We start from the raw sequence: 14983 nt of genomic DNA on the forward strand, positions 1-14983 counted from the left end.
ATAATCTTACCTGGCAATTATTTTGTATATAGAATCATTTGAACCAGTTTCCAAATTCAAATACTTAGGAGTAATATTAACAAATGAAAATTATATTATAGAGGAAATAAAAAGTAGGCTTAATTCAGGAAATGCATGTTACTTTTCTATGCATAAACTTTTGTCTTCTCGTTTAATATCTAACAAACTAAAAGTTAAAATACACAAAACAGTAATTTTGCCTGTAGTATTATATGGGTGTGAAACTTAGTCCCTTACATTGAAAGAAGAACATAAATTGAGAGTATTTGAAAATAAGATCCTTAGGAAAATATTTGGACCTAAAAGGGATGAGGAGACAGGTGAGTGGAGAAGGTTACATAATTTAGAACTACATAATTTGTATTTATGTCCAGATATTATTAGAATAATTAAATCAAGAAGACTTAGGTGGGCAGGCTATGTGGCATGAATGGGAGAGGGAAGAGAAGTTTACACAATTCTTGTTGGGAAACCTGATGGTAAGAGAACTGTAGGAAGGCCAAGACGAAGATGGAGGGACAATGTTGAGATGGACCTAAAGGAAATCGGTAGGGATGGTAAAGACTATATAGATCTTGCTCAGGATAGGGACAGATGGAAGGCCTGTGTTGCTGCAGCCATGAACCTTCAGGTTTAAGAAGGCTAGAGAGTTAGTTAGTTGTCCATGAATAAAGGCTCTGGGTCTCACCCAGCCTCAAATAAATGGATACCTGGGGGCAACCCTGGAGGGCAAAGGTAGCTGGAGCATGGTGATGTTAACATCATCTCCAATTTGGCAGAGATCGAGAATATGTTGTGAGGCCCTACCCCCAAATATGCCTTCATGGTATGGTGCTGCATGCAGGGGGAACTTTACCTTTAACCTTACCTGCTGTGGAATATTTATTTGTGGCAGAGTCTATATATAGATGGTTTACTTTAGCTTCATTTTGTTGAAAGTATTTTTATTGTTATTTTCTTGCATTATTTACGATGAAGAGAATTTGCGGTTGAATCTATATATAGATGATTTCTTTTTGGATGCACTTCCCTTCAAGGTCGCTGCAGGGCAGGGGTTATCACTTTGGGGTCTCACGACGGGCGTAGCCTGCAGTGCACTTAAAGTCAAAGTGGACGAACGACGGGCATAGCGCATCCTGCGGTATGCAATCGGTTTGCCGATTGAACTACGGGCTATGCTCGTACTTCGTCTCATGTGCGTGTTCATTCAAGCCAAGCTGTTGAAATTCCGACCACTAGGTGACTCACGTGCTATTTTTGAAAAACTAAATATGCTGACCAAGGCAGTAATTTATTTTATTAAAAAACATAAACTAACGTAACGTTTCAACCTTCTAGCAAGGTCTTCATCAGACTCTGTATCAAGTACAAAAGTAACCAGATACAACAAGAAGGGTAATATATATACACAAACATTACTCCCTCCAGACTATTTAGAAAGTTGTCAAAAATGTGCTATTTTTATCTCGCACCTGCTACTGTTTGTTGTTGGGTTCATGTACGGTTTAGAATGGTGTCGTTAGATCCACACTGCATAGCGGAAATTCTGCAAGAGGATTCCGCTTCAGAGTTTGAAGTTAGTGACGATTTTGATGATGCAGATGAATTTGAAGATTTGGAAGGTAGGTTGTATTCGTAATAATTATTGTCGACAATATAAACAGTGTTGCAAACTCTAGTATTTTATGAATGAAATGAGAAGAGGTAATTTTTTTGGGTCTATTCATCTTGCCTCTTGCTTGATTCTCCTACATGCACTGACGTATTTTTAGTTTTCCATTTATTATTTTGTATAGTGTATGTCAAATGATTTTTTATTTTATTTGTTTAATTTTTACAGATGACGCAGAACCAAATGATACATCGTCTGGTCCTGTCCTGCAGCCACTTTTTCACACAAAAGCTAATAACTGTAATTTGCAATTATTTTTTGTTATGTGCACATATGAAGTATTCTTATGCAAGATTCAAAAGATGTATTGATAGTTTATGTAGTTAATTATTGAAATTTCTAGATTACGAACTTAAAATATCTCTATATTAACATTTGTTACAATGTTGTACTTTTTTTTTTCACATTTAAACATTGCTGAAAAAATATTCAAAAATGTCAGAAAATGAAAAGAAAATTTAACAAATTTTTGTTAATTGAAAAGAGGAAGTTTTGTAGATTTAAGAAATGTGTGGTAAACAAAAACAAATTAAAAATATTTTGTCTATAATTTTTTGAAAAACAACAAAAACCCGCAGTCCAGAGGTAAAAATGCTGTATTATGAGGCCAGACCCGAATGTGTTAACCAGCTGCCACAGTGTTGTACACAATTTCTTGGTTCCGTTGAAATCAGGTGTCTTGAGTTAAGCAAAACAATACATTTCCATATTACACAATCAAACTGATTGCAAGGATACAAAGTGTTTTCCAGATTTCAGATGGTTTTGAAGTAAACCAAAGAAAGATTGTTGAAGAAACATATTTATTTAGAAACAACATTTCTACAAATATTAAAACATATACATTTACACATACTTTCCAAACCACCGATAATCATATGGTGACAGATACCTACTGCAACCACAAAGGTTATTCTTAATAATATATTCCATTGTGTATGGATTGATATTTTCCTTCTCCAGGCGCTCTTTCTCTGCTTCATCCTGTTCCAAAATTTCCTGACTTACAATTCTTGACTTGAAAGGCATCTTCCCAACTACTTCTTTCAAAATTGGCTCCACCTGCAGATAGAAGTATTATTTTAGCTTATGCATGATGTAAAACAGCAGTTCGTCAACTGTGGTCCACGGAACCCTCCCAGTGTTCCACAAAGGTTCGCTGAAAACGTAGACATGACTAAGCATCGCCAGTTCCTACAGGTTGTTTTTAGAAAGAGTTCACTTGTCCCCCTATTTTGCTTTGCAACTGGATGAAAGCACAGATATTACAAACAAAGCAACACTGATGTGCTACGTTAGATATGAACATCTCAAAAGTGTTTACGAGGACTTACTCTTCATCTCCTATTTGACGCACACTACAGTTGAAGAAGTATTTGCCAGCTTAAACGCATTTACAATATTTCATAATATGGACTGGTTGAAATTCGTCGAAGTTAGAACAGATGGAGCACAAGTAATGTCGGGAAGGCTTACTGGACTTGCAGCATGAATAAAATAAATCGGCCTGTCAGCAACATGGTTCCATTGCTCCTTACACAGGGATGCACTAGTGGCCAATAAGATACCAGAAGAGCTTCAATAGACCTTAAATGAATCAGTGAAAATTGTCAATTTCAAAAAAAGCAAGTCAATGTATTAAAGACTTTTTGAGCAGCTCTGCAAAGAAATGGACAGTGAATATGATCAACTTTTGCTTCACTGTGAAGTTCGCTGGCTGTTGCGAGGTAAAGTTTTGTAAGTTTTGAAAGACGAAATAAGAATATTTCTCTTGGATAAGCAATTTCATCTCAGCGATCGTTTGAATGATTTTTCCTGGTTAGTTAAGTTCGCATACAGGGTCTGTCCTTAAAGTAGTAGGACTGATTTTTTTCTTTTCTTTTTACCAGTTGTTGGTTGAGGTGGGTCTAAGGAAAGGCAGGAAGCAGCGCCAGTCGGCTGCCAGCCATAGCAGAGTGAAGATCGCTCGTCATCGTAACCTCTGCGAGTGCCCCTCGTCACGCTGCGCCATGGCCAAACTTTTGGAACAGCGTTACTCCATCAAATTTTGCGTGAAGCTCGGTAAAACTGGTAAAGAGACCCATGAAATGATCAAGACGGCTTACGGTGATAACGCCATTGGAAGATCGAGTGTTTTTGAGTGGCACAAGCTGTTTCGGGAGGGGAGAGAGAAAGTTAAAGACGCCGGACGGTCAGGACGACCTTCAAGCTCCAAAACTGAGGAAAATGTTGCAAGAGTGAAGAATTTGCTGGACAGTGACCGAAGATTAACTGTTCGCATGATTGCCGATGAACTTGGCATTGCTAAAACCCAAGTTCATGAAATTGTGCACGAAAATTTGCAAATGAGGAAAATTTGCACAAAGTTGGTGCCACGAGTGCTGACAGGCGAGCAAAAGGACGTTTGCAAACGGATCGGCCAGGACCTTCTCGAAGAAGTGAGTGAAAATCCAAACTTTTTAGACAATGTAGTAACTGGGGACGAGGCGTGGACGTTTGAGTATGACCCTGCGACCAAACGTCAAATCGCAGAATGGCACACCCGAAATTCCCCACGCCCCAAAAAGGCGCGCATGACGAAGTCAAAAGTGAAAAGCATGCTCATTTGCTTTTTCGATTCACAAGGAGTGATCCACAGAGAATTTGTTAGCCACGGACAGACTGTCAATGCAGATTTTTATCTCGAGGTCCTGGAACGGCTGAGGAAACGCATCGTCCGCGTCTGCCCAGGCATCGCCAACTCCTGGCGACTGCATCATGACAATGCGCCGAGCCACACAGCCTTCCGAGTGGCGGCGTATCTGGCCCAACACAACGTTGCAACCTTGCCTCAGCCAGCCTACAGTCCCGACATTGCCCCACCAGACTTTTTCCTCTTCCCCCGCCTCAAAACCACCCTGAAAGGACATCATCACGGCTCGGTGGAAGCATTACAACAGGCCGTGACGAGGGAGTTGAACAGCATTCCAGTTTCCGCCTTCCAGGAAGCGTATACAAACTGGAAATCCCGCTGGCAGCGGTGTGTTGATGCAGGAGGATCATATTTCGAAGAATATTAAGCGTATGTATTATTTCTGTCAATATATTTTTTTTTAATTCACTCAGTCCTACTACTTTAAGGACAGAACCTGTACTTATAACATATCTTCATCCATTTAAATAATCTGAACTTAAGCCTTCAAGGACAAAAAGTAACCATATTTTTAGTTGAGACAAGATCGAAGCAATGATCAAAAAGTTGGAGTTGTAGCGTCAGCGTATACTGAATGGAAAATATGAGCAGACCTTTCCAAACTTCTCAAATTTCCTTCGTTCCATGGAAGAAGAGTTGTCAAGAGAACGATAAGTCACTCTTCGCACAACATTTGAAGCACTTGCAGCAGTCGTTCAGAGAATATTTTCCTGTGCCTGATGCAAGCAAAAATTGGAAGACCAACTCATGGAAGTAACAATGGATGGTGCTCTGAAAATGCAGTTAAAAGAAACGACACTTGCAAACTTTTGGGCTTACTTACAGGTTGTTTTTCCTGGAATATCAAAGAAGGCCATGAAAGTATTAATGCCTTTTGAAACAACCTACTTATGTGAAAAATCATTCTCTGCTCTCATCTATCTTAAAACAAGTACAGAAACCGTTTGGAAAATGTAGAATCAGAACTTCGGATTCAGGTTTCTAACATTAAGCCCGATACATCACGACTTCTCAGTGAAATGCAGCATCATCCCTTTCACAGGAAATAAGATTAACAAGTAGTGTTGTGTAATCTCTTGTTAGTATTCATTATTAATACAAAAAATGTATTTTATATACTTTTAATTAATTGAATGTAATTGCTACAATTAACATTACAATAAAATGCAAATAAAATATAATGTGTGAGTTCATTTAATTTTCCCTTCCTTAAATGGTGAATATCAGTGATTAAACACTAGACAAATATGTATGATGCAAATTCCAGGCTTTAAACTTTGAGTTAATTCTTGGGGATCCGCAAGGGCGAGTGATATCTGAAGGGTGTCTGCGGTGTAGGAAAGTTCAAGAACCGCTGATGTAAAAGACTACAAATTGACTATGTGATAATTTCATGCAAACATATAATTGACAAGGGGTAATTCCGTACTAGGGATGGTACAGATTAATCAATACTCTATCGGTATGGGTCGATATAGGCATAGGTATTGGTAAAATTACCGATAATTTTACTGATTAAACATATCTATAAACATATTTTAATGTAGCACAATATTCTGCCATTTTGTTATAATTATAAGATATAAACATACGAGGTTTGTCCAAAAAGAAACCAAACTTTCAAATTTGACCACCAATGAACCAATCCGTGTTGCTTAACTTTAGATTGGCCACTCTAGGACTATGATAAAGGTGAAGTATAATTCCTGGTTTTCAGGGCAAACTTTCAAGGATACAAGTCAATGTTTTCTCTATTTCAACCTTGCGTATTATCGCCTCTCATCACCCACACACATACATACACAAATATATTAACAACATAAAGGGTCTGTGTGATTCCAACATATCCAAAAATTCTAATTCCATTCAATTAAACAGTATATATATTTAAAATATTTAGTTTAAGGTGTCATTGCACATACTCAGACTCAAAATATACCTACAAACACAAGTCATACATGTTATGGGATATAGTAATCTATGAAAAAATGTTAATTGTATTAGAATTTCACAATCAGAATTACCTAATTCACTTCAAGATATGTCACATTGCAATAATATTTCGTCTGCCAGATAGATTGTTCTGCAAAGGACACTAACACAGTAAACAAATTGAGAGAATTTGGTTATATTTTATACACAGTTTTTTCTAATTCCTCAATAAAAAAAATAAAAAAATATGTGTAAATTCAATGGGATTTGGATTAATAAATCATGCAATTTTTCAAGTCTATGGAGAAAAATTCACGCAGAATTCCCGGAGCTAATAATTCAGCATTAATTCCCAGAATTCAAGGAATTCCTGGTGAGTAGTCACCCTGAACTTACTAGTGCCACATAGAGGAATCATGTAGAAGTACTATGCTGTTTAGTGCATCAGTCTGTATTGCTTAGTTTTCATCCGGTAAGCAGTTAAGTGAAATCGTGTTTCATAACTGCGGCAAATTTCTGATACACAGAAAACGAAGGTACTCGAAGAGCAACGCGTGCGCATCAAATTTCGTTTCAACTTGAGCAAGACATTTACAGGAATGCTCAAAATGTTGCAAGAAGCATATGAGGAAGAGTATGTAAGCCAGACAGTAAAATGAGTCAAATGAGCAGTTCAAAGCATGCAGAACATCCATTGAAGACGATGCAAAGGCTGGATGGCCATCACCATCGTATGACATGCATGTTGAGCAAGTGCATGCTGTGGTGAGGGAATATTGTCAGGTGACCTTTCCAGAAATTGCAGAAGTGGAAATAAGCCATACATTGTATCATATGCTTTTGTTGGAAAAAATCAAAATACAATAGATCGGGTTGCTGCCAAATGTTCCATGGTTGCTGACAGATGAACAAAAAGAAACACATGTCGACATCAATAAAGATCTGTTGTACTGAGCAAGTGAGGACAATAGCTTCCTGCGGAACATCATAACGGGTGATGAGACCTGGGTCTATGGCTATGACGTCGAAACCAAAGCACAGTTGGTCAGTCTGCAGGGTGGGCAGTCTACGATCATGATAAAATTCAAGCATAATTCCCAGTTTTCAAGGTGAACAATCCAAAAATTTAAGGGTGCAAAGAAATGTTTTCTCTATTTCAATCTTATGTATTATCGCATCTCACCACCCACACAAAATGTATTAACAATATAAAAGGTCTGTGCAATTCCAATGTACCCAAATTCAATTCAAATAAACGATATCTATATCTAAAACATTTAAGTTGGGGAGTTTACATTTGCCATTTTACATACTAGGACTCGAAATACATTACCTCAACAAACACAAGTCACAAATGTTACGGGATATATTAATCTACATAAAATTGTTACTTCTATAAGAATTTCAAACTCTAATTTACCTAATGAGCTTCAAGATTTCTCATCTTGCAATACTTTTCCGTCTGCCAGATAGACAGACGTTGTTGATTTGGTGTTTTAAGTCCACTTTATGCACAGTAAGGCTAATCGGGACTGGACCTACAGTTTAAAGTGGGATCCGAACCACTATGTACCTCCACCGGGTATCGAACCCGGGACCCCTTGATTGCAAGGTGACGACGCTACCACTGCGCCATCGAGGAGGCAGATAGACAGACGGAAAGGACACTAACAAAGTTAATGAATTTAGAAAATTCTGTTTTATTCTCCAAGCAGCTTTCTTTTCCTTCCTCGAGAAAAATAAAATCTAAAAAAACTTGCCTCAGAAAATTATTAAGCATGTATTAATTCAATGGGATTTCGATTAATAAAAGTTGCAATTTTTCATGTCTATGGAGAAAAATTCATGCAGAATTCACGGAGCCAATAATTCAAGTATAATTCCTGGAATTCAAGGAATTCCCAGTGAGTAGCAACCCTGGTCTGTCTGTCTGTCTCTGTATGACGATTCAGATGACTGAACTGAACTGCATAAAAGAAAGACTCAACAAAGTTTGTCTCTTACCTCCTGAAACTCGCAATGTCCTCCCATTTCTACGATAACTCTGCCAGCTTTGATGGGTGTCACATAGTGATCAATGGCGCCCTTGCCGCCTCCTTTCCTCATGCCTTGTCCCTGTACAATGAAACAATATTAATGCATGAAATTACTTCTTAAAGTAAAATAGAGTAAATAGAGAAAACCTTGTAGGGGATAAAATTAATATCTTAGATCTTAGTCTCACTGAGACGGGTAAGAAAATAAGAACGGGGGTATATTACAAACAATTGGCCAGGGATTTGACATCAATAAAGAATTGGAACATCCAGCGAGGTTTAAAAGGAACGTTTACCTCAACTTCTTTATTAGAGCAGGAAGACTATGCAGTGGGGAGGAAGAAAGTGTAAGGGAAGGGAAATGGATAATGGAGGTGGGGAGAAAAAATGGATTTAAGAACCATGAAATGAAACACATACAAAGGAAGGTGCACATGAGAGATAAATAAAGATAAGAAGGAAAAATCAAAAGGGGAGAAGAAGAAAACGTAAGAAGAATGTTAGGTTCTTAGGGATCCCGTATTTTCAAGGGTTATCCGAAAGAATTGAGAAAAAGTAAGAGAGTATGGGATAAGATGTGGTATGAAGGCTCCACGGAATATAGAGAAATATTTTACCAAATACAAAAGGGGAGGAAAAGGGAATGGAAACCCAGAGGAAGCCAAAGGTGTATATAGTATTAGATGTGAATGCGGTAAAGAGTATATAGGACAAACGGGAAGAAGTATGCATATAAGATGGGGGGAACACGGAGACGACATTAGGGAGGGAGTACCCAAAACCGGATTGTCTGAACATACAATCATAAGCCGACATAAGATCGAAAAGAAAGAGGTCATTAGAAAACAAGGCAACAAATTGAATGGAAATGTTTACGAGGCTGCGAATATCTGCATGGGAGAAATAAAAAATTGAACAGAGATGATGGAAAATTGGAGGAAGGATGGGTGTAATTTTTTAAAAAATGGGATAGAACAAAGAAAGAGGATCATAAGATAGGATTCCATGTCACTCCGGAAGTGGTCCGTGCGGTTGAGGTAGAATGAGAGTTTGAGTTGGATTGGTGACGCAAGTAGGGGAAGGCTGAACAGCGTAGGAGGGGAATTAACCTTCATGACTTCTTGCTCAGGAATAGACCGTCAGAGCAAGCAGAACAAGGGAATGTGTTTAGTCAATTTAATAGGATCCCATGCAAATGAGGTTTTACGGAGAATGGGGAACACCTTATAGCAAGATTTTTAACTGGGGGTTTTAAATGAATGGTGACCTGTTTTTAACAAGTGTTTTTCAGCCAAACCTTTTAACCTAATCCTTTTAATACTCTTGACGCAGCATAAAATGATTTGTGCCTTGAAGGAAAAGAACCTGAAGAAGGGGGCAGTTGAACCCCGAAACGTAGTTTTGAAATTCTACACTCACTCACGTATGTAACACTATTCTGAACGAATTTTGTATAGATTATATTATACAGTGAGTAACGTGCACAACATGTAAATATGTTACATACTACATTTTCTTTCATTCACTTCGGTCTATTGAGTGGGGCACAGGGGTAATTTTTTTTTTTAAAAAAATAATCAATTTTCTTCTTCTTCTTCTTCTAACACTAATTATCAGGACATACAATGTACAAATTTTACATTCAGTAAGAGCCCTGTCTTTAAGAAAGAAAACAAAATCAATTTCATCTTTCTATGACATTTAGTCCTCGAGCTACGATTTACTTCTCTACCAAAAGGCCAGTTAAGATGAAAACTGAAGCTGTATTTAACAAGAGAATTAGACTTGCTTTATCTATTAATGCAACCCGGACTGCATTTGGCAGACTAGCAAGGCTCTGGCATCTTGACTCACAGACAGAATAATCTTGTGATGTCGTCCCTATATATTTGTGATTATCGCTTTATCTATCTTCTCTTACCACCATTCATCTTCATCTTCCCAATTAGCCAAAGAGACAGAAAAGTGAAGTAACAAAAATTTTTGATCACAAGTATAATTTCTTGACTTTTTATTGACTTCTTGACATATTTGTTGATTTTTATAGTTTCTCTTGACTCTCATGACTGGTAGATATCCTGTTTAACCAACTTTGTACCACCTCTATTGCCTCTTGTTGTCTGCGAACTTCTGACCCTGTAAATGTTCTTCCAAAGGTCCAAACAAGTGAAAGTCTGATGGCACAAAGTCCAGGTTTTGTGGTGAATATTTACCCTTTAAAGTCCTGTGGCACTTATGCAGTTTTTACCTCTGTCCAAGGCCATTTAAACGAGTTTTTTAAGGTTTAGCACTGAAACAAGAAACATTTTACTAAGAATAAAATGTACTTTGACATAGAAAAGACGAAGTGTTGCTATCGGTATGTAATTGTTATTATTCGTGACTTCAAATGTGAAAATTGAAAAAAATAAGAAAAAAAAATTGCCCTCCCTGTTGAGACAAATTCTATGTCCTATTTGCAACCACATGTCTACATTATAATTCAGTATTTATTTTGTTCCTAATGCCTTTTGCCATCCGAAGAAAAAATGAAAAAGAAACAAAGTGCATGAGATATTTTTGACAAGGGTTAGCAACACGCACAATGAAGGGCATGATTATTTTCAACAAGGGTTGGCAATACACACAATACTATTTTTTTAAAAAAAGACAGGAATTTCAAATATACATACATGAAATTGGAAATAAAAATAAAAACTTACCGAAGGCTGAATAAAATGTACTTTGTCATAGAAAAGACGAAGTGTTGCTATCTGTATGTATTTGTTATTATTCGTGGCTTCAAATGTGAAAATTGAAAAAAGAAAAGAAAAGACAACATTTTCCCCCTCCCTGTTGAAACATGCGACAGGGATAAATTCTATGTCCAATTTGCAACCACATGTCTACATTATAATTCAATATTTATTTTGTTGCTAATGCATTTTGCCATCCGAAGGAAAAAATGAAAAAGAAACTAAGTGCATTAGTTATTTTCGACAAGGGTCGGCAATATGTCGCTGTCGATGCATATCAACTCTTGGATTCAAGTTCCACACACTTCGAGTCATGAGCATAGAAAATGAACAGGGTTGCAAGGCGATGAAAAAAGTTCTGTTCCATCGATCAATGTATGACCAACTGGGACTGTGGCCAAAAATGCCATCGGTCAGCACACGACCGATCGGGACTTAAACCGTTAAAACACCTAGATTTTTAGAGAAAGTGTATAAGCACTGAGTCACTGAGTGTATAAGCACTGAGTGCACAGCCACATGAGAGTGGGCACTGTCGTGATGCAACAGTGCTCCTTTTAAGAGAAGTTCCTGGTGTTTCGACCATATCATGATCTTCAAAATGTTCACTAACATGTCACTGTATCGGGCCCTAAACGCATGACCATGAAATTAGGCAGGTGGCAGAAGTTTGCGCTGTTGCCACGTCGGAGCACAACCCTCTGTGTTTGGAGGTTTAAGAGAATGAAAGATCTGGTTGTAGAGTTGGTCTTTGTAATCCATGTGATACAAACTGACAGTATTTGCTCGAAAGGTCAGGAATAACACAAAAGTGCCCCGGAGCACGATTGACATTGTCATACAGTGCGCGGGAACCAGCAACTTTTGTCCTGCTCTCGCTTTGCTTTCCCATGTGTGGCACCAGTGCAATTCTGCCTACCTGCCTACTTTCATGGTCGTGCATTTAGTCACAGTTTGACTATCCCAGCGGAGGTCTGTGTCTTGAATTTCTTCATGGCCTGAGGCAACAGGTGCTTCCACTGCATCGATAGTCTCTTACTCTCTGGTCCATAATGGTGCACTTAGAACTTGTCTCCTGTCACAATTAGATCCAGAAATGCATCACGTTCATGAGACAAGCGTCGTGGAAGGCAGACGTGTGTCAGCGAGCTCCGAAGTGCAGTGAAGCGTGACAAGATGGGGAATTCTCTTGTGCAGTGGCGTTGTGCCATAGGATTGTGGAATTCAGGAGGTAAGAAGTGGTCGGTGTTAGTGATGAACGTGCGGAACAGCTCAAATGCAACCAGCATGTTTTTCGTGGGCATTGTCGTTGCGATTGCCTTAATTATCTCTGGCATCGAACAAAATCCTGGACCTTACACAATGGAGGACATTGCGACAAAATTGGATTCTATTGACAACAAGCTTGACAAGGTGACTGAAACAACAGCAATGGCCCAGATCGATATTATGCGGCTAATAACAGAAATAAATGGCCTCAAAAATGAAAATAAGGAATTGAAATCTAAACTCCTGTTCTGCGAACTTAAATTGGATGACTTGGAAAACCGGTCAAGAAGGGACAATTTAATTTTCTGCGGTTTTAGTGAAACGTCTGGAGAATCTTGGAACTGTTCTGAGTGACTCGTGAGAGACGCTTTATGGAACATTCTGGAGATCGACACATCTGACTACGACATAGCGAGGGCGCACAGACTGGGATCGGGACATAACACACCCATCATTGTAAAGTTTTCAAATTACAAATTAAAAGAAACCGTTCTTGCTCGTGCGTGCTTCTTTCGTGGAACTGGTACCCACGTTTCCGGCGACTACTCGAGACGTGTTCACGATATCCGCAGCGAGTTGTGGAAATACATGGAAGAAGCCAGAGATTGAAAACAATCTCCATGCAACACTGAGGTACGACAAACTACACATCGAGGGTAAAATATATACGTTGAGTGATCTGGATGCTAATGGACTGCCGCCTGCGACCACGGAAGAGGTGCACCAAAACATGGAAGTGAATTCAAACGCTTCACCTACTGTGGAGTGTAGCGAAGTGACTTTTTCTTCGAGTGGAACGAAGGAACCTCTACGCTCCCATCATCCATCCACCCACACCCCTCGATCACCCAAGGAACCATCGACGTCGAAGGCCCCGACCGGCTCTGAACTCCCAGTCTTCTCCTCCCGACCCCCTCAAGAACCAGGGTAGAGAAATAGAAAATCCTACAGAGAGGTGACCAACGACCCTAAAACAAGATCATCAATGCAGAACAGAAGTTCGAAGCCCGTGACGGCGACAACGTGCACCACATCGAAGCCTCCCCCTCCCAGAAATGTAAACGGTCACCAACCCCGGAGGCGCTCCCAAAGGACCCCAACTGCCAGGAACCAGGAAAGCAGGTAGGATCTGTGGAATCCGGAGAAGGAAGACGTCGCGCAGCTACGTAGTGAGGTAAGATTAGAAAGCGACGTCATCTCTACACACTCCCAAGGAAGTAATGCTCATAACTATTTGACGTTCTATTATCAAAATGTTCGCAGTTTGAGAAGCAAGAGTAGGCCTTTTTATGAGAACGTACTGAGCCGCAATCTGGACGTAGTGTGTGTGTGTTAATGAAACGTGGTTAACGTCGTCTCACCTGAGTTCCGAATACTTCGATTCCCGGTACACTGTGTACAGATGTGATCGAAGCCGTGACCTTAGTGGCAAAGTGAGTGGAGGTGGTGCACTTTGTGGCTGTAAAAAACGACCATTCGTCCTTTTTGGTAGGAGAACCGATGCAACAGCCTGACTCCATCTTAGTTAAAGTATTGCTTAACAAGAAATTTCCTATCTATATTGGTGTTGTGTACTTCCCCCCCAAATCAACTAAGGCATTATATGAGAAATTTTATGACTTTGTTTGAAACCCATACTAAACCAGGAGACAAAATAATATTCTGTGGTGACTTTAATTTTCCAGAGATTACAAGTGTAGATGCAAATTTATTAAGTCTTACACCAGTGTGTCAAGATCTACAACTTTTTATGTCTTACCATGCTCTCAGGAACGCAAACAATATTCAAAATGTAAACAATAGGTTACTTGACCTTATATTAACGAATGTTAGTAATGTAGATGTAAGCAGAGAGTTGCACCCTCTCCTACCGGAAGACACACATCACCCCTCAATAATAATTGAGATCCAATGCCATTCCGTAAAATCAAATAAAAGGTCAAAACAAAACTTTTCCACCTACAACTTTAAGAAAGCCGACTATTCAAAACTCTACAGATTGGTATCACAAACGGATTGGAATCTAATAAATAGCGCTGATAACGTAAATGAAGCTGTTAATATTTTCTATGGATTAATTTATGGCATATTTCATGAGTGCGTTCCCCTTAAAAAATTACAGAACTCAACATACCCTTGCTGGTTTACGCCTGCTATAGTGAAAAAAATTAAAGCTAAATCTTACCACAGGTTAAAATGGAAGAAAAGTATTACAAACAAAGAATACCATAGGGAAAAATTCCTTCTGCTCTGCGCACAGGTTAAGAAAGATATAACTGTAGCTCACACTAATTACATAAAACAGTCTGAAGACCAGATAAGTGCCGACCCTTCGCGATTCTGGTCCTATATCAAAAGTAAAAAGTCCCATCAAAACTGCCAAGCTATTAACGTAGGTGCAGAGATATTGACAGATGAAAATGATATCGCGAATGCCTTTGCAACTTACTTTCATTCTGTGTATGCAGCCGAAAGTGCTAAATATGAAGTAAATAATCTGAAAATATCAATTTCTAACGAACAACTTGGTATTTTCACTTTGCGCAACATCTGCGTAAGTGAAGTAGAAGCTGCCATTAAGAATTTGAAATCCAAATCAACAACCGGCCCCGACAACATACCACCA

General features: G+C 38.9%; 2 protein-coding genes across 2 annotated transcripts in view; one reads left to right on the forward strand and one right to left on the reverse strand.

Moving 5' to 3' along the window:
• LOC145989862 (transmembrane protein 17B-like) overlaps positions 1–14983 on the forward strand; it is a 314067-nt gene that overhangs the window by 171396 nt on the left and 127688 nt on the right. The gene's annotated exons all lie outside the window — the stretch shown is intronic.
• The window catches only part of mRpL16 (mitochondrial ribosomal protein L16), a 73742-nt gene continuing 61244 nt past the window's right edge, over positions 2486–14983 (reverse strand). Inside the window, exons 5-6 of the mRNA XM_083125901.1 lie at positions 8322–8432; positions 2486–2755 (exon numbers count right to left, since the gene is read on the reverse strand). Of these exons, the coding sequence (XP_082982027.1) occupies positions 2540–2755; positions 8322–8432 (327 nt within the window). The 3' untranslated portion in view covers positions 2486–2539. The remainder of the gene's footprint in view (positions 2756–8321; positions 8433–14983) is intronic.

Source organism: Lepisma saccharinum, chromosome 7, assembly GCF_977018435.1.
Source record: "Lepisma saccharinum chromosome 7, izLepSacc3.1, whole genome shotgun sequence".
Lineage (NCBI taxonomy): Eukaryota > Metazoa > Arthropoda > Insecta > Zygentoma > Lepismatidae > Lepisma > Lepisma saccharinum.